General features: G+C 39.0%; 1 protein-coding gene across 21 annotated transcripts in view; it reads left to right on the top strand.

The window, feature by feature from the left end:
- The window catches only part of MARK3 (microtubule affinity regulating kinase 3), a 60,208-nt gene extending 40,860 nt beyond the window's left edge, over positions 1-19,348 (top strand). For 2 of the 21 annotated variants that reach the window (XM_079308883.1, XM_079308897.1), the window contains 6 exons: positions 3,470-3,573; positions 8,180-8,344; positions 9,086-9,343; positions 11,744-11,770; positions 16,341-16,385; positions 18,384-19,348. In XM_079308883.1, coding sequence (XP_079165009.1) covers positions 3,470-3,573; positions 8,180-8,344; positions 9,086-9,343; positions 11,744-11,770; positions 16,341-16,385; positions 18,384-18,729 — 945 coding nt within the window. In that variant the 3' untranslated portion in view covers positions 18,730-19,348. The remainder of the gene's footprint in view (positions 1-3,469; positions 3,574-8,179; positions 8,345-9,085; positions 9,344-11,743; positions 11,771-16,340; positions 16,386-18,383) is intronic. The other 19 variants (XM_079308894.1, XM_079308901.1, XM_079308886.1 and 16 more) reach the window with 14 other exon arrangements.
- Positions 19,349-20,513: the final 1,165 nt, after the last annotated feature.

The following is a 20,513-nucleotide window of genomic DNA, read 5'->3' on the forward strand; positions in this document are numbered from 1 at the left end:
TCTGTTTTACTGAGCTTTGGAATCCTGAAATCTGTAATATGATGAAAAAGCACTGAAGAGAGGAAAAATACCATATAAAAACAATTATTATTTTGATAGAACAGCAAAAGCAATAGAACCATTCCTTGCTGGAGACCCTTAGTCAGTTTTGTGCTACTGTTATTAAATAACAAATCTTAAAAGCCTGCACTTAAGGATAAGAGTTGTGCTTGTAGAGCAGATAGCTAAGTCTGGGACTGGAGTGAGGGAGCTCCAAGCTGCACTTCTAAAGAACACACAGAGTGTTTAAACTCTTGTAAACCAAATAGTTCTGCAAGCTGAACAAGTACACATAAAAAATCTTGAAGCTATTTGGGCAAATACCAAATTAATAATTAAAATCTGCTATAGACTGGATAGGTACAGGAACTGGTATATCTGTATTTTAATAGTTCCCTTTTTGTTTATTACAGCTTTGGATTTTTTCCTCAATGTCTTAATAAAGCTGCCCCAGAACCCTTAGAATATCTTTAAGAAAACTGGAAAAGGAGTATAGATGGTACATTTGAAAAGTTATCCAGGACCAAATAGCATACTAGTGCTCTCAATTAAATAGATTGGTTCACTGTTATAAGTCAGAAGCTTTTTTTTTTTAAAGTTTTTCATCGGTCCTTTCCTTGGTGTCTCTTAATGGGAAACAGCTTGCCTAAGCACTGCACACAAGACTGTCTAGGAAAGGAGGAGGACTCTGTACCACAAATTCATCCTTTGTGCTGTGCTTGTGCATGTGCTCACAAGTCTCAACATGTGCTTTGCTGTGTCAGCTCCTCCTGCACAGAAGGCAGACGGTGCCATGAAGATGAACTTAGGCAGCTAACCCTGACCTAGGGGTTGTCATTCCAGCAGGGAGTGGGGTGCTGCTCACACCAGTTTCCAGTGCTGTGCACCTGTGCTATTTAGTTATGTCCAGAGATTAACAGTCTGTAGATTGGCTGGAAAAAAGTCACAGCTGAAGAGCTTCCTTGATGAGTTGTGAAAGGTCATGCACTAGAAAGTGTAAAGGCCCCAATACCAAGATTATTCTTGCCAAAACTGAAATTTGAAACACTGAAGTGCTTAAATCTCTTCCCCTGACCTCTGAAATCTGAGTCAAACAGGAAAAAATGTATACTGATGCTTCCATCTTTGCATTTCAGAATGAGCTGGGAGAGCATGTCCTTTCAGTCCTCTTACCTAAGATATGAATACCAAAATTTGTCCACTCCCAAACCTGAAAATGCAGAGTCTTACAAGTGTGGTCCAGCACAGAGATTTCAGTCTTGTCTTTCCAGATGTGCAATATGACAATACATTGTAATGTTATGTGGTGTCTTCTCAAGGGAAAACCAACATTTCATGTTCAAAGGGAGCAGGTGGAAAGAAGGAAGCCACTGATTATAGTGTTTATTTCCCACCGAAGACTAATGTTGGATATTTTAATTGCTTCATCCTCTAATATGTTCAGAACACAGAACAAAATGATCTGCAAATGCTGATAAGCAATATTTCACTGTACCATTGGTCCTGCACAGTGTGACCTCCCAATAGCAGATAAACAATACCTCACCTTAGGTGCACAGCTTTCATTGCTGGCAAGCTTAGTAGAGAGAGAGGTGTTTATACAGTGATAAATGTCAGAGGAAAGTAGAAGAATCAGTGGTGGAGATTTTTAAAATAAATAAACCTATATGAAGACAGGGGATGTATAAGGAATAAAGTACAAGGAAAGGGCCAGGAAGGCTTCTGCTGATGCTGGGCACATGCTTATCCCTAAGGAATATATAGTGAAGAATACTTGAGAAATCCTTCAGAAAGCTGCATGCATCTTACAAGTTAATTAATTGTTCTCATGATCTAAAATACCCTTTGTCTTTCTACTTTGTAACATCAGGAGGTTGAGCACTTCGCTGTTGCATTTTGATTTGTACATTTGTGTAAAAAGATGAGTAACAAACAGGTCAGCAGTCTCTTAGACAAGAAGGCTTCATGGTTAAATAGCTCAGGGAATGTATTACTTGAGACTCCCTAGAAAGCAGATATTTTGCCTTAAGGCACTGGAGGAGCTTTTGCTAGTTATTGAGAATACTCCACTCTAACAGTTTTATTTCAGGTTTGGATACAAAAAAGGTTTGGCTACTCTGCTTTCATGCTTGAACTAGTTTTTCCTTTCTTTTTTTTTAATCCTTCTTGCCATGATTCTCTCCTGTGACCGTTTATGCGAAACCTTTTCTTAATGCTATTTTTAAAATCCGCTGAGTTTCCCTTGTCCGTCATAGCATAATTCTTCAAAGAGCTCCAAAAGGTTAGTTGAGCATGAAGTCCCCTGCCTGATTCTTAGTGGCCCTCCTTACTCAACATGTGCTTATCCAGGTGCTGACCAGTCATTCCCTTAAGCTGGCCTCCTCCAAGACTTTCCCCAGCAGTGATGTTTGAAGTTTATAGCCTTTTTTGCTTCCTGCTTTGCCCCGTGATCCTTTTCTTTCAAGAAAACTTTTAAACATTTTTTTCCCCCACTTTTCCAACCATTTGCAGTTTCCTGTGTTTTGTTCTTTGGGTGGGGAGAAAAAATACAAAGGCTTGCCAGCTTTTACTTCCTCTACGACCTGGGGGTGCATGTTTGTCTGGACCACCGTGCTTTTCCTACAGTAATTGAATCTAACTTTTTATAATTCTGTTATCTGTGAATTACCTATAGCTTCTCAGTCGTTCCTGGAAAATTGACCGCCAACTTGGGCATATCTCCACCCTCTTTCTCTGTAAAGACAGAGGCAAAGTAATTCTATTTCTTTTCTCCCCTCTAAAGTAAGGTCTGTAGTTTAAGTTCCCCTGGTTCTCTTGTCCTCAATGTATTATGCTTGTATTTAAATGTGTATTTTAAAAACTGTCTTACTAAAATTCTCTGCAATTTGTCTCTTACTCTTCCCTGTTTTTTAAAACTTGTCTAGTGTTTCATAGTATCTTAATATTTAAAAGTCCATGTTTACCTTCCCACTGAATTTTACCACATTTGTTTGTTAAGTCTTTGCTTTTCCCATCTTGTTTAAGGGTATGATTTTAACTTAAAGGAAAATTCTCCAAGCTGCAAGTGGTAAAGTATTTCAAAAATAGGCTATAAAGACATGGGCTATCCAGATGTAGAAGAATGCTGTATATACTGAGAATTCAGATATATATATATATATATACTGTGATTCAGATCATTTGTAATTAAAACTTTAATATTAATTTTGAGCTATCAATATGAAATACAAGAACAATTTGCTAGAATTATTGTTTCTGATTGCATTATTCTTTGCAAATACTAGGTGGAGTTTGTGTATTAAGTTATTTAATTATTGTAAGTTTTAGAACTGCATAGAACTAGCATTAAGTAAGAGGCCTTTATTGTATGCAGACTAACCTCAGAAAAGCCTTCTGTGGGGAATAACAAGCCTGTGTTTTTTAATTGTAGAATAATACTACCCCTGGAGCAATGACACGGCGCAACACATATGTTTGTAGTGAAAGAACCACTGCTGATAGGCATTCAGTGATACAAAATGGCAAGGAGAACAGGTATATGAAATGTCTTCCTATGGTGTATGTCCTTTGTCTTCACCTTTCCAAAAAATTGTAATGCCTAATTTAAAAATAAGTGATATTCTAATGTAATTCTTAATGAAAGGTGAGTATAGATCTTTGGTTATGGAGCACCTGTAAGTATGTTGGGGCTTGGGTTTTTTTCCTATATTTAATTTTATAGTCTTTATACTTAAAATGTAAAATGAAGTTTCTATTTTCTGGTTAAACACATGAATTATTTGTAGCAGCCTTCATCTTAAATCTGTTGTGAACTCCTGTGGCCAAACATCATATGCTTGCAGAAGAGCCTTGTTTAGTGACAGACTACAAGGTCCATCTCTCTTGAGCCATTCTCTTTTTATATTTCACTCTAAACTCTGCTTCACTTGGATTATTTGAAATACCATTTTTGCTGCAAAGTCTCAGGGAGAAGGTAATTTTTTTTCTGAGCAAAGATGAATGGTGATCACTCGTTGTCTCAGACTGATAGTGTTCCTTGCTGATACTGTGGCAGTCTAATTGTTTCACAGGATTTACAGAACTCAGCTGCTTCCCTCTTCAGGGTATCTCCATATTCTGAGTGAGAACAGTCAGAGAAATAACAAATTTTCTGTGCTTTCTGTTTTACTGAATGAAAGCCTGAGTAGAGCATGCAGTGGAACTGAAGCTAACCACTAGATGTCTTGGCAGTGTGGTTGCATCTACTGCCATCCTGTGAAGACTGAGAAGAGCTGTCAGAAATAATATTATAGTGAGCATAGATATCAGGTGTAGAGTAGTAGTTGGGAGGAATCCCACCAAATTTCCTGGCTAGCTAGAGGTATTTTAATTTCCAACCCTTCTTGTCAGAATTTTACTGCTGTCAAAAGCTGGCAACAATTAAGTAGTTAACCCTTGCCAGGAGAGCACAGCTGATAGTTAAAGGAATGTGTACCCTTCTACTACTCCTCACAATTTTCTCCAGCCCTTCCTTAATATTATGATACTTTGTAAACGGTCGAAGAAAATACCTGTTTTCAAATTTGTGTTGAAGTTGGCAGATCTACCATTTTTTGCACAAATTTTTTTCCCTCCTTTTGGCAGTTGATGAGAAATTCTGATACTGAATGGAAAGCCTGTCTATTCCCTGTTTGATTCCTGGAGCCTAGGGATAAAGAACATCATTTTGACCCTGTCTCTTCCTCCTGCAGATAGAAAGGGATTAAGGAAAGAGTTGAGTGTAAGTTTGAAGACTGCCAAAAGTGTAGTTAGCCAGCTGGGCCTGCAGTCACCTGTTTAGTGAAGCACAGCTCAGCTATTTGGTACTGTCTCCTATTGTGTCTGTCTCAGCCTTCACTAGTTACTCCTTGTTAATCTTACCAGCTTGTTTAGGTTAATGCTCACCATCTTTCTCTGATTTGATATGTTAATAGGTTTTTTCTTTCCAAACATTCATTGAAAAAAATGGATCTTTTTGTCCATAATAGGTTTGATAATTTTTTAATATTTGATTTCTTAGTTGAATACAATTTCTGTTCATCCTTAAACTAATATATTGTCTACAATTTCTTTGTTATGTTTTTAAAAGCTATTAGATATTGTTTACTAGGAATGCTTGTGATTTAGATGTTCTCTTAATTTGGGACTAAGTTCATACTCATAAAGAGCTATCTTTTGAAGTGATTTTATTTCCCCAGCTTTGGGTTTCTCAGAAAACTGATGTTTTTCTGGTTTGTCACATATAGACCATAAACTCAGAGTATCACTTGACAATTATATTAGTTGTGGTTTATATTTCATAATTCGTTATCCTTGTGTAATTTACCTTTTTATTGTCAATATGGTATTTAAATATCATTTGCTTTTTCTACAAACTAGCCTTATTTGGGTAATTTGAAATGTCTGAGAATCTATATTTGCACAGGTAAAAAATGTATTTATAGCTTTTATCATGCATTTTTTTGATTACATTCATTACTTTTAATAGAGGGTTAAAGAGAGAAAAGGTAATGAGAATGCATTGCTAATTGTATCACATTTGGAGATGCCATTGTCTGAAATGCTTCAATACTAAACTGCATGTTCATTTTGGCACAGTTTCATAATTACTGTGATTTGGCACAGAATTCAGAATTTACATCTGAATGTATTTTGTTGCTGTAACTGGGTAAAGCATTGACTGGTCACATGAAATGCAGGGACCTTTAATGCAGGAAAAATCAACATGGCTATTGATGGGACTGGCTCTTAAGAATTAATCTTTAATGTTATTGTACTCTCAGCTTGGCAGAAAGTAACTCTAGAAACTTGTTCTTTTTTCTCCTGTAAAACAGGATCTGAAGTTGAACCTGGGCTTTGTACATATCCAAGGTTTAGTTAAAATTTACTTCTGTGGTTTTGAAATGTCTGGTGGCAAATGTTACAGGCAGGAGTAATTGCTGCAAATGGTTTGTTACAGATTGGATTTTAGATTTTCCAAAGCTAGTCAGATATTGACTGTGACCCAGAGAAAACTTGGGAGATTTTCCATAAAAGGCAAGATGCACACATTTAAAATCTCTTTTGCTTTCTGTAGAGAAAGTGTTAAAACACTGCTTATTCTGCTTTTATCTTGCACATTGAATTCTGAGAAGGCACTATTTCTGAAAGTATGAAAACTTTAAAGAATCAATAGGCAGTAGATCTGATGTTGGAGAAAGTAGTCTTGAAGACCCATGCCACACTGGTAGAAGCAAAGAGTTCTAAGTCTCCCATCTCTGCTTTAACACATTGTGTGGCTGACACAGGCATTCTGTTGGCTTTCCTCCAAAGCCTGAGCATTAATTAATGCACTTGGGGACTCACGAAACACTCTTCATAATGATAGGCAATTGCTTTAAATCATTTGTAACACAAATGATTTACAACAGCTCCAGATTTTTAATAAGCCTTGGCACTAATTGCTGATTGTTAGTTCTGCTGTTCCTGTGTTCCCAGGCAACTGATTTCTAGCAAAGCAGCAGAGGAAGAGAAGGTCCCTTATTGATACCTTTAGATGTCACATCTTTGGAGGGAGGTGACTAAAAATTAGAGTCTTATGTTGTAAAACTAGATTCTTTATCTTTTGCAGTAAATATAGAGAAAAGGAGCTGAAAGAGCTTGAGGGACTAGTGACCAATTATGTGACTTCAGGGTATAAGTTTTGAGATGAATGTTCATTTTCTTACAATTGCTTAAAACCTGGGGTAATGTTAATGCTGGGCTTGTGTTGAAGGCTTCATTGTAAGTAGTACTTGTAGTTGTCATCCTGATGGATTCAACATTGTTGAGATACATGCATGACTCAGATAAGTTTTTCAGAAAAGTTAAGAACAAACCACAGCCAAGTATGTTTGGCTAAGCATTTTAGCTAGCAGTTCAGGGCTGTGTGGTGCTTTGCACTAGTGCTTTGGGAGCTGAGCCTGAGCAGTGGGTGAGCTGACACTTGAAGCTGCACTAGCATTCTCCTCTCCAGAGTCTGAATTTGTGACAGGACCTGAGTTTGTGTGTGTGACCATGAAGTAACTTGGAAGTGAACATGTAGTGCCATGAAACTGTCACTGAGAATTATTGATTTCTTAACCCTGAGCAAAATTTCTGAATTACAGTGGTTCTTACCTTTAAAGCAAACTTCAGATGAATGATGTGGTGGTGTAGTCTGAAAGGCCCAAAACATCTTGTGACTTCTCACTTTCCTCCTATCCTTATCGTTACCAGATTCTCACTTTTCTCCTATCCTATTGTTACTAGGTAATGTGAAGGCTACAAAGAGTATTTTGGCCTAAATAAATAAATAAATTTAATGCTCCTGTTTGAACATATTATACAGCTGGCAGCTTGCTGGCCATTCTGCTAAGACAGTGCTCTATGCTTTCCTTCAAAGCCTGAATGGTAATTTAGAGAATTTAATGTTCATGGTCAAAGTGATACAAGATGCTCTTCAATAGTCACTCTTCTTTCTTCAGAGAGCAGCAAGCGTGTTCAGTGCCTACTGCATGTACAGGGTCATTATTAGCAGCTTTTTTCTTTTGCTCTCTCTGGAGTTATTAAAGATCATGGTATTCTTTTTTTTTGGTTTTGATTGTACCTGTGTGTACATCTTAGTTATCTGATGTAGATTTGACAGCTTGCCCAACTTTCACTAATTTCTTTTAACACAGCTACATTCTGATAACAAAGGATTTTGCTGTAGTAACAGAGCTATCGTGAGTCTTTTGGAAAGTGCATTTGGTGGGGGTTTTAATGCATTGCTTACTGTTAAGAGCAATACAAGTCACATCAGTGCTTTATCATAGAGCTTTGGCATAGAATTCTGAGTTACTCAGGTTCTGTCTATCTAGGAGGGTAACACTGCAAACTAATGCTAATGTTAAGAGTGTGGTCAGTTACAGATGTTCAGTGCCATGTAAGTAAGGATGCTTTTTAAGGGGAGTGTAGGGTAGTTACTGCTGTTTGCCTAGAAGAGGAGGGCTGTTAGAGTTCGTGTTCTTTGATAAACCAGTTAATAGAAGGAAAAGTTTGCTTTTTTTTTCTATGCAGTAGTTTGTTGTTGGTCCATCATGCTCTTCTTTCTGCCTCTGCCTGAACCCAAACCCCCTCGCAGCCTGACAGAAATGTTCGCTTACGCAGCTAGCCCTGCTTCAGTTTGTACCACATCCTTCTCCAGTGTTCGGCTGCGACATCAGAAGTCGATGTCCATGTCAGCCTCTGTGCACACGAAGATGATGTTGCCTCCAATAGACAATGGCGCAGATAACTTCAGGCCTATGTAAGAACCAGAAATCGTTGTGACACTAACTTATACCCACTGCTTCTTAACTTTGTGCTGTGGAATTTTAGTCCTAGATTGTTCTAGTATATTTTGCCCACAAGATGTGTGTTTCCTCATTTTTTTTAGTCTTGTTTACATTTGTCTTGTGGTGTGTCAGGCTGTCGGTGACATAATCCTGCAATAGTGAACCTTAATTTTTTCCTATTATTAGGAGTATTGGACATTCCCTATTGTCAAAGTCTGTGGGAGACTTTAACTGTGTATCCTGAAGGACTTCACTACTTGGAGCGGTTGGCTTGTAGAGAATTTTCTGTAGGATACTTTCAAATTAGCAAGACTTTCAAAGATGTATGTACAGAACGTGGAGGGAGAGACATTAAAGTTACTTATTCTCTTTCCTGGGAGGAAACTTTACTGGTCTATTCTTTTATCAGTCTTCTCAGTGAAACACTGTAGGCCTGGTTTATCTGGTCTTTTCCAGGATACTCCTGTTGCACTTTTCTGCCTATGTAGGTTTCTGTTTCGGCAGCCTCTTAATCCTAACTTCTTACAAGTTTTGATTCCATACAGTGCTGTAATAATGTTGGTATTTCCAACCTTGGCCTATATAAAAGTGTCTGCTTATGCTTTACTGTAGAACGTAGTGTTTTGTGTTTCCTGCTGAGCCGCAGTGCCTGCGCGAAGGCGTTCTAGCGTTGTTTGTTGTTTTTTTTTTTTTGTGTTTGTTTTCTGCCCTAGCACTATTCCCGATCAGAGAACTCCCGTTGCTTCAACCCACAGCATTAGCAGTGCGACCACCCCTGACCGTATTCGTTTCCCCAGAGGAACGGCCAGCCGCAGCACGTTCCATGGGCAGCTGCGCGAGCGCCGCACCGCCACCTACAACGGGCCGCCCGCCTCGCCCAGCCTGTCGCACGAGGCCACGCCACTCTCCCAGACCCGCGCCCGCGGCTCCACCAACCTCTTCAGCAAGCTCACCTCCAAACTCACCCGAAGGTAGGCCTCTGCAGCTCGTAGTGCCATGTTTCTCTCTTCTTTTGTCCTTTTTATAGCAGAAACGCCTCGTTGATTAGGTGATTTTTGTCACTGATTAGTGGGTTTTTTTCATAGTTCTGTTTGTTTACAGAAGTTGAGTCAAATGGGATTACATGTCAGACAGTTTGTTCTGTGCTGCAGAGTTGAAATGCTGCAGAGATGAAACATTCCAGCTCAGCTGAGAGGCTGCTCAGGGGCTGAATAGTCCATCAGTAGATGGCATAAAGTAGATCCCAGCCTAAGTATTTGATGTAGCATCAGGTTGTGTTTCCCATTGCGGGGGTGCGAGGGGATTAGCCAGACAATCAATATGATTGATGAAGCATAATCCAACTTTATTGAGAGCATCAGACAGTTTTATAGCCCAAAATAGCGTAAATCAGCATTATTCATATTAGTACAATCTTACTGCACCCAGTCACTTAATCCATCAGTGTTTCCAGGATAACCTTGCTGGCAGCACAGAAATAGAAATACCACAGGTGAAGGGGTAGGGACAGGAAGCAAAAGCTTCTGTTGGCAGTAGTGCTGTCACAGGCCACCTTAAAACAATGGCATTATTAGGGTTTCAGTCTAGGCAGTAGTCTGGTCAAACCTTGAAAAATTTATTCCTAATTTGGCCTTTAGTTCATGTGCAGATTCTGTGTTAGGTGTGAAGGTGTGGTGGTCTAGCCAAAGCCAAGCTCCAGCAGGTCTTGCTCCTGCACTAAGAATTTTTATTTGAATGAAATTCTAGTTTCAAATCCCTGTATGATTTAGATTAGTAACTAAAAACGCTAAAATTGAAAATTGTGGTTTTTCCTTCTTTATTTAAAATCTGTACCACATTCTTCAGACCACTGATCTCCACAACTTACATTTGCAGAATGTAAGTTGAGGGCTTGTTTTTCTTTGTTTTAAGATAATCATCAAGCTTTTGTACACTCCTTATCAGATAAGTTTTTTGGACAAGATCATTCTGATCTTGACCTGCTTAGCTTTTGTTTTAAGCTTATACCACGTCAGCAGCAGGCCATTTCCTTCCTGCCTACTTTATGACTGTAGATGCCTCCCTCTCAGTATCCCCTTTGCAGTCTCCCATTCCTACAAAATACTCCTAAGCCAGACTCCAGTTTTTCACAAATGGCTGATTTCAATTTAGAGAGTGAATTTCTTAAAAAATGTAGAAGTTGCTTCTTTGCAAAACAAGAACATGACAGTCTAGCCTTTGATAAATGTTGGAATTTGCTCAGTTCTCTGCCAGGTAACACTTCTTTGGGAAACACTGTGCTGTAGGAAATTCGGTTTTATTTTTTTTTTTCCCCTTCTTTTTATGTTGAGAGAGACAGAGAAGTTTAATTTGAATACTTTTAAGTGTTAAGCCATCTGCTTTATGTCAAGTGAAGTCTTAATCAGCCACATCCTTTTGGCACATCATTCTCTCTTTACTTTTGGTTGTAATACCCTTACTTAATTTTCCATTTGACGTTCCAAATGTGGATGCTCAAACTGTGAACATGCAAACTTTTCACTCAGTTGTTTAAGCAGCATTCAAACTTCTATCATTACCTCAAGAGTTTCAACTTTTGCAGTGCAGTGTGGCTTTCTTGAAGAAGTCTTTTGACAGTAGTTTAAATTCCATCTGGACTAGATTAAATAACATGCATTGTAACACAATAGCACAGTTACAGATGATTAGTTTGCTCTTGGAGGATCTCTTGCAGCTGTGGCTCTGTTATATTCAGTGCTGTAGGATCTACTGAGGAGGTGGATAGTGCCACTGAAGGACATGGTTATGTTTCTTCCTGTTAAATAAATTTTTATTTATTACTCATTAATTTATTGTAGCATTCTCTATGGGGACTCAGAATTCTTTTGGTTATGAACTACTTGTGTTCTGATGTAGTCAACTGTTACAGTTTCTGCCACTAAAATAGCTAAATATTTAAGGCAGTTTTTGACACAACATGGCTAACCTAATGGTATGAAGGAAGGAAGAAACCTAACTCTGAAGATACTCAAGATATAATTAAAGTAGAGTTACTGATTTTTGCTTTCTGTGGTAAATACATGAAGAAAATCCCAACATATTTTTACCTGACCTTGCAAATTTTGAGTTTCAAAGTGTTTTGACACCAGTACATATTTTAATTCATAATAAATACTGGTGACATGCTTCCCAGAAAAAATTGAAGGTAGCAGTTCTGAGAGTTTGACTCTTCAGCCCCTAAACCATCTGCCTAATCTGAGAATGTATTGAAGTGTAATTTAATTGTTGCATTTAAAATGAGATCTTTTTGCATGTTTTGCTCTAAATGCCTTTTTCAATTTATTTTGTACAAAATTTTTTGTTAATTTTTATTTTGGCTTAATCTCTTTTAGAAACATGTCATTCAGGTTTATCAAAAGGTAGGATTTATTTATATTTAAAAAAAAAAAGTGGCTCCTGCAATTAACAAAAGATTTGGCTTTTCTAGCCTTGGTTTTCTGAAAACTAAACTTCCTGCTGAAAACTAAATACTTTCTTTCTTCAGAGGAAAGCATAGAATAAATCCATTAACTCATGATGATATCTAAGAATCTGTGGCACCATCTGTGTTGGATAACACGATGCTAAGCATGCCTTGTGAATTCTTCTTTCTTTGATAGAGTTGGTAGTGCCAAAGTAATTCTGTTCTCTGTACTAATACACTTAGCATGCTTATGTTTGAAGAATGAGGTGTTTGATAACAATGATGAAAGTATAAACAAAACATAAAGTTACAAGCAAATAAAGGTAAGTAACGTTAAATTTATATTATCTCTCTGTTTTATGATATTGAAGAGAAAAAAGGTTTGAAGTGTTGCCTGCAGCTGAGCACAGTTGTGAGTTGATCAGTTTTGTGTGGAAGATTGAATGAAGACTCAATAGCTATGTATTTATTTTTAAATGGGGTGTATTTGTTGAAGTGAATTGCAGCTGAAGTGCAAATAGAGCCCTTCAGTTATAAACAAAAAGTACAACAGTTATGCAAATTTATCAACAAAAGGGAAAAGCTCAGAAGTCCAATTCACATTTCAAGCTGAAGGATTGAATTGCATTTTGCAATTTGGGAATGAATCAAGCTGCTATATTTCTCATTAATCCACTATGATTCATAAAAATTGCTTATACAATTTTTGATGTGCAGATAAATTTTCCAGTAGAGTTTTGTAATAGCCTCTTTAGTTGTACCACATCTTGGAATTTCTTAAAGGGTGGTACTTCCAGTTTCCTACTGCTGATCAAAACCAGGGAGATGGAGCCAAAAACCAGGCATCTGTTTTAACTTTCAGGATACAAGGCTGTGCTTGTGATGTAATTTGGAGTTAGTCAGACCAATTCAAGGAAGTGCTTAGATTAGGGAATCTTGAGATATGTAAATTGCTGCCTACATGTGGATTTATTAAGTACAGTGTGAGGCTAAAGGCACCATACCTGATTAACTGAGTAAATTCCATGCTGTGGTGATAATAATCACAGCTCTTCCAAACATGTCTGTGTTTGGAAATGGTGTTGGTTGGCTTGGCTGACATTGTCACAGCTGACTTATGCAACAATTTCCTTAAGGAAAGAAACCATCCACCTCAAGATACAGCTGGAGCTGAGCAGTGACAGGGGATTTAACCTAGCATGCATCATGAGCTCTGGGGTGCAGCCCACTTCTAAAACAAAGGATTGTGATCTGTGCAACCCTCCCCAGCTGGATGCATCTATGTTTGTCTAAAGAAAGATGGGATATGCTGATATGAGTGCAGTTTTCAACTAGAAGGTTACTGTTTAATTTTGAGACTTGAGATAGTTTTTAGGTAATTTTTTTAAAATTACCTTTGACTTGACCATGATTTGACTTGACCAGGAGTCTTGGGCCATAGTGGAAATATCTGCTACAGCTTCCATAAATATGTCTTTTTGAATAAGAAATTTGTAAAGTCTTACACAACCTGCACAGAACCACTGTGCTTTTTAAAATTCTGTTTGAAGTATGCATGGTGTCCCTCCATACCTGATCTGTATGTAGGTACAAAAACTGAAAATGCTGGGGCTTTTTGGCAGTTTCTCCTGGCTGTATTTGCTATGAATCCTACCTGAGCTCAGTCTTTGTAGTTCTAAAAGAACTACAGTAACCCAGTAGCACTTAGACATAGTGCTACAGCATCAGTTCTAGGGAGCTGAATGAAAGTAGAGAATCAGTCACTCCTTGTTAAACTGCTGAGTATTAACAGTGTGCACAGTACACAGAGGTATCAAATATATATATATGTGTGAGTATATATATATATATATATCTTATACTATGCACTGTCTTTGCCAATATGCATATTGTGGAAGTCTTAACTTTTTTTTTTTTCTGACAGAAAAATGATTCAATGTTCTGGATTTTATTGCAGCATCATTTCTCCATTTCCATAAATTGATCTTATTTTATCATCTTGCACTTTATGTTGATTTTTTGTATCTTTTAGACAGTTTTCTTTGTGTTTACTTGGATATTTAAAACAGCATACAAAGATGTAAAGAACAGGAAACAAAGCATAATTTGGGACAGATGTGTGGAAACAATCAGATTTGTGAAAGCCCTTCATAAACCATAAGGTAGATAATATGTAGGCATAGCATGACAAATGAGAACAGAACTTGTTTATGTATTTGTTCCATTCTCAAGACCAAGAAGCATCTTGGTCCATAAAATCAGTTTATGTAAAACATAAGCAAAAGCAGAAAATTTAGAGCATAAACTTGCACAGAAGTGAAGATTGTATTAGCAAGTGAGGAGGCCTCAGGGCTGCATCTGACTCACAAACCCCAAGCAAAACAATCCTGGCAGTACAGAAAGTGCCTGTTCCCAGAGCAGCAGTGCTGGCTGTAGAGCTGGACCATAACTGTGTCTGTCAGGAGGGAAGGAGCACCTTGAGAGACTGGCACAGCTCTCCTAAGCTTGCCATGGGGGCTCACATTTGAGCTTGTGTGTCACTTTATGCTCAGTGAAGGGAAGGTTGATGCGTGGAAAAACTGAGCAAAGTGAGGGTTTTCTGAGAGGCTTCCATGGGAATGTTTATTGTTTCAAAGTGACAGGTGTATTCTAAATAATGACCTTTCTTAGATTCAGAGTACAGTGGTTTACAAACTGAACACTTTGGCTTTATTTCAAACTGAAAGGTTTGTCAGAACATCATTAGGAATTTTTTCTTACAGACTTTTCTGGGCAGATTCCAGCAACAGTAAGGCTGTTCACTGCTGGGTAAACTGGTTGTGCTCCCATTTTCTACAATCTTTGGCAAGTTTCACAAAAAACACAAAAACCCAGCAAAATCCACAAAAGGTTTGCAGCTCTTAAAACTGCCATCTTCCACTTCATAGGAGCACAGAAGGCTCTTTGAAATTTAAGTACTCTTAATTTTTCAGTTGAGGAGTGTTTTCTAGTTTGTTGGTTGCTTTGCCCAGTAAAACAATCAACTGAAAGGGGAAGATCTGTTCAGTTGATACATGTGGTGGTTCCTAACTACACCTTTTTTGGGTCTGTAGAGGTCTCATGGAGGGTGGCTTCATGGACTGTATATACAGGCATGGAAACTCTATTTCCACCTTCTCTTATATTAGTGGCATGAGATCTCATTAAAATAGCTACAATAACTGCCCACTTTGCACTGGGACTTCTCATTTTTTCTGTGTGATTTTTGCTGGTGGCAGCTGTTCATTTTTCAGTGGCATTGTCCCTGTTGTACCAGGAGCTGTGTGTTGCCTCAGAGAGCAGGGTTCTGTTGGATGCTGCCATGAGCAGCAGCTCTCAGCTGAGCAGCTTTGCACCCTGTTAGGTGCAGTTGCTTTGCAGTAGCACCTGAGCTGAATTTGGGCTACAGTGCCAGGACAGCTCCTGGTCCCCTGTGACAGGGACTGCCAGAGTCACCTTGCAAGGCTGATCCCTCACTACAGCTCTCAAAAGGAAGGAAAGGAGGAAATCACTCCTTGCAACACCCCACACACCCTGATATAAATAGCACTCTGCATCAGAAAATAAGGTTACTGTCTTACATTCCTGTCCCTAGACACCTGCCACCCAAACTGCTGTGTTTGTTACTCAGGGAAACCATGTACTGCCCTAGTCTGGATGAAGGCAGTGTACAGGCAGCATCCCCCTGAGCAGAGCTAGTGCTGATATGTTGAACCATCCTCCTTCAACAATGGGAAAGTAGAGAATTTTCCCCTAAATTCTTCTTGACCCTGAGCTTTCAATGGATGGTAGTGACCAGCAATGCAGCCTTAAGCACTGCAGGGAGACAGAAAGCTTAGGCTTGTTCTTGGGTGGGGAAGATGCAGCAGTGTGGGAATTAATAGGATGGAGTTACCACAGCTTGAGAAATCTTGGATTTACCTCTTAAAGTTCTGTTAAAATGTATATGCATCTTCTTCTTTTGCATTAAAGTATTTTGGTATTGTTTGAACACCTTAGATCTGATGAGCATGCAAATACACAAGGTGATCAGACTTGTCTGTTAATAGTTATGGGGATTTTTTCAAATATATACTTTATTCCAAATTAAACTTTTAAATAACATTAGCCTAAAAATATTTGGGAGCTGTTTCTCTTTTAGGAGGTACTTAGTAAATAATACAGTCACTTCAATATGCTTTGTAACTTTAGTTTCACATTTTCTGCTTTTAGAACTTCAGATTTACTCAGTGAGTCCTACAGATTTAATATATAAATATATACTGTTAAAATTAGTTATGGTCAGTTTAGAAACTGTAGTTTATAAACTTCCATTTGGTCGGACAATATGTTACATTCTGATTTTGGCCTAACCTACCAAGTTCTTTACATCTTTGCTGTTTTGTATTTTAAGACTCCTTTGGTATGATTGCAGTATCTTTTAGCAACTACTCAGATATTATATATTGTAGTGTAAGATTTGTCTTCTCTTTCCCACTTCCTTTTGCTTCTGCATTCTTTTCATTGAGGCTCCCGACTGAATATGAGAGGAACGGGAGATTTGAGGGCTCAAGGTGAGGGTAAAACTTTTGTTTAAAATGTTACTTAGGTGAGTTTGAACCTTTCTCCCCTTGATTATGTGGTGTAGTGGCTTCAGGCAGCAGCTTTTGTTTCATGTAAGTCATTGGAACTAAACAAAGAAGCATTTCTGTCTGCAAAACAGCTACTAAAGCACTGACTGACTTGGTTCTAAACTTTCATCTTTCCTGTTGCCTTTTCCCTTGTGTGGTTTTTCTTTTTTTTGCATTTTAGTCATTGTAATTTGCTGTTGTTGTGTAGATGTGTAGATAAGTGGTCTCTAGTGAGGCTGCAAATGTGTGGAATAACCACTGAAAGCTGATAAGATATTTCTCATCTCCAAAATCACAGGTAGTTAAATATTTTTCCTGTTACACTCTTCTTCCAAAACCAGCATATTAAAAACATACTAGAAATTATCAAACTGCTGGTTTTGCCAACTGTTTTCAAGGAGAAAAAGGAGAAAAATAAAATGAGCATTGAATATAAGTTGGGGTTTTCCCTAGCTCTTTAAAGCCTTATTAAATTAAAACTTAAAACAGAATACTCTTCAATTTGTGTATGAATTTTGTAACATCTGGTAAATCACATTGCATAGTCTTATGACTCTCACAGTCACAAGAAATCTTTTAATAGGAGAATTATGAAATAGGTTATATTTGAGAAATATATTTATTTAGTTGTGGCCTCGCTATCACTTTTTATTTAACTTTTTCATAATTGCCTGCTTAATGGTAGTAGAAATAAAACGTGGTGTAACCATTGCCATCTATTTCAAAGAGCAGCTTGGCTTAATATGGAGGCTCAACATGAGACCTAAACTGCATGGTTGGGGGTGAGTTAGGTTAGCTCTTTTCAGAAAGTAGTGGAGTATGACAGTCAATATATTTAATTAAATTTGAAGAGGTGACTGACAGTATACAAATATTCACAAAGCAAAATCATATTTTGTCCCTGGAGGCCCAAATGTAGTTCCTTATTCTTTGGCTGCGTGACTACTGAGTTTAGTTGAAGTAGAAGAATGATTGCAAACTAGAAATTTCTGGAACATTTCTTTCCTCTATTCTATTTAACCTCACTTATCCATACCAAGAGATAGCTTAAAAAAAAATCTTTAATATTTTAATATTTTGTGCTGCTTCTCTTAAAACTGTGACAATAATGGTACCCTCTCACCATGGGTACAAATTATGTTGAAGTGTGTCTAATAGTCACTTCCAGCTCTCTTTATGCTCATCCCCCTCAGAGGCACTTAACTGCAGAGCTTGTAGCTGCAGATTTCATCACCTCTGTCAGTGGTTGGTATTTAATGAATTACTGACCAACTTAGGAGCAAGCATCTCCTCTCTGAGGCAATCCCCAGAGCCTGCAGCATGGGGTGTCCCTAGGGATCATCTCAAACACGCCCCAGCACAGGAAAGCCAGAGTGTAACTGAGCCAGCCCAGCTCTGGGGGCTCATGTTGACCCTGGCAGCAGGTGGGTGACCCTGGTCCTGCTGTCCTTGCAGCCAGCTGCTCTGGGGCTCCCCAGGCCCTCTTGCCCAGGAGGAGGTGCAGAGGAACCCACCTTTGTGCATTCCGTGTAAGTGGGCACCTCCCATGGCCTGGGCTGAGCACCCTCCTGCCACAGGGAGCTGTTACTTCAATGTTCCAGAAACTTCTAGCACAGAGCTGGTGTTCCAGCTGCCCACGTGGCCTGAGAGTACAGTTTTGAGCAGAACCTGCCTTAAAATGAAGTCGTAGGTGCTGCATGTAGTTCTGCCTCCAGAAGGTCACTGCCCCCATGCTCCTGAATCCAGTGAGTGCCAGTTGTGTCACACCTCGTGCCATACCTTTGTTCCAGCCCCAGCAGCTGAGCTTTCCCCTGGCTGTGTGTGTGCAGCAGCTGGGGGAGCTGCTCTAACGCGGGTGGTGTGCAGTGAGTGTTGGCTTCACTAAGGTGGCCCCTGCTGGGGCTGGCTGGCCCCGCTCACTCCCCAATTCCTGTCTTGCAGCCGCAATGTAGCTGTGGATCAGAAGGACGAGAACAAGGAAGCCAAGCCTCGGTCGCTGCGTTTTACCTGGAGCATGAAAACCACCAGCTCCATGGATCCCAATGACATGATGAGGGAAATCCGCAAGGTGCTGGATGCCAATAACTGTGACTATGAACAAAGAGAGCGTTTCTTGCTTTTCTGTGTCCATGGAGATGGGCACGCGGAAAACCTGGTGCAGTGGGAGATGGAGGTGTGTAAACTGCCAAGACTGTCCCTGAACGGAGTTCGCTTTAAGCGGATATCGGGAACATCCATAGCTTTCAAAAACATTGCTTCCAAAATTGCCAATGAGTTAAAGCTGTAACAAGAAAAAAAATAGTTAAGTTGTAAATTAGTTAGCAATTTAAAGTGTTTTTGAGAATTCCGATGGAAATGTATAGAATAACATTTAGGCAATAACTTCTGCATCCTTCTGAATAGTGATATTAAAAAAAAAAGCTGCTGAGCTGGGAGGGAGAGTTGGACTTTTTTATAAGTGCACTACAGCATTAAAGTTGCCTACTATGTAAAATATTACCCCTTCTGCTTTATTTCCATTGCTCCTAAGTCTTTGACAACAAATTGAAACACAGAATATATTCATTTAAATATGCCTCCTGTTTGTGTGGATGTGTGAATGTACAGTATGTGTGTATAATATATAAAGTATTATATGTAAACAATTCATTTACAACATCGAGCTGTACCAGTACCTCTTTTTGGGCTAATTTTGGTGCTAAAAATTGAAATGGCCAAGGAGGAAACACTTGAGTTAATATTTAAAAAGACTGAAGCGATAACCAGTAAACGCAGGTTTACAGTTCACTGCTGTGTTAAGAAAAAAAAAGTGTGTGAAGGGTTTGGATTTATGGTTGTGAACATTATTAGTCCTGTTTTCTAAGTAGATCTCATGAGATGATTAAAAATTCACTTTTACTGAGTAAGTCTTGCATTATATTTTGCCCACCTATTTATTATTTAAGTCTGAATCAAATTTTAATAATGTAGTTAATTTGTGCATTAATATTTGGGTAAACGCTTCCATTCTTCTGCTTCTGCTAAACTACTAAAACTGTATCTTTGTCCTTTTGGCTTGTGAGCATTGATAGCAGCTAAGAACATTTCTCTGTTGTTCCTCTAGGGAATGAGGCAGTGTGAAAGGAGGTGCTAATTGCAGAGTAGTGGTTTAGTTTCAGAGCGAGTTTGCCACGTTAGACTAAGTCAGGCTGATAAAAAGCACAAAGGGACTCTCAAATCTTGGCCACATCCCAGCCCTTGCTGCAGTTTGGGCAGTGCTGTGCTCACCTTCTGGGCACCTTCAGCATTGGAACCCAGAAGTGACAATCAGTTGGCTCCTGATCTCCTCTGTCCAAACTTTGTCCAGCTTGCTAAGCTACAGCCATAGGCAGGAGCAGCTGAAGCTTCTCCTTGCAGCTCTCTCCCGCCTGCTTCCCTCGGCTCCGCTGTGCTGCTTTGGATGGCTCCGTGCCAGTGTCCCTGGGAGGGAGGCCACTGTCCCCTGTCCCCATGCAGAGTGGAACCTGCCCTGATGAGCTCTGATGGCCAGCTAGCTTTTGGTAGGACGTGAAGCTGCTCTGGGATCGCCCCCACTCTTTAACCATCACAGCGGTGAAACGGATCCGGTTTTGCAAACTAGAATGAAGAGATTTCTTCATGCACTGTTTCCTACGGATACTCAGTTTATTTCATCGAGGACTTGTGTGGATAATACCCTGCATTATCTACTTGACTTTTTGTATTAATGTTTTGTGGTTATATTTCAGTGAAGCACTTACGCATGTACTTAACATGTGCTTTAAACTGGAGCCTAAATTTGCATTTTAAATTTGCAGTGAGCTAATAGTTACTCATAGTACACAGTTCAGATTTGACCCGAGGTGAAAATGCAAAGTCCTTAATATTTTGCAAGTTAGCTCTTGTGATCTGTAGTCTGTGAAGGCAGCAGACTTCCCCTCTCTTCCCCCCTAAGCATTGATATTGATTATGCTAGTTTAAAGGGTAATCATAGTTGTTAAATGTAGTAAATATTCCTGAATTTGCATTTTATTCTCTGTATATTCTGTATCATGCCATGGCTTGAGAACTCCA

The sequence above is a fragment of the Erithacus rubecula genome, assembly GCF_903797595.1.
Source record: "Erithacus rubecula genome assembly, chromosome: 6".
Taxonomy (NCBI): domain Eukaryota; kingdom Metazoa; phylum Chordata; class Aves; order Passeriformes; family Muscicapidae; genus Erithacus; species Erithacus rubecula.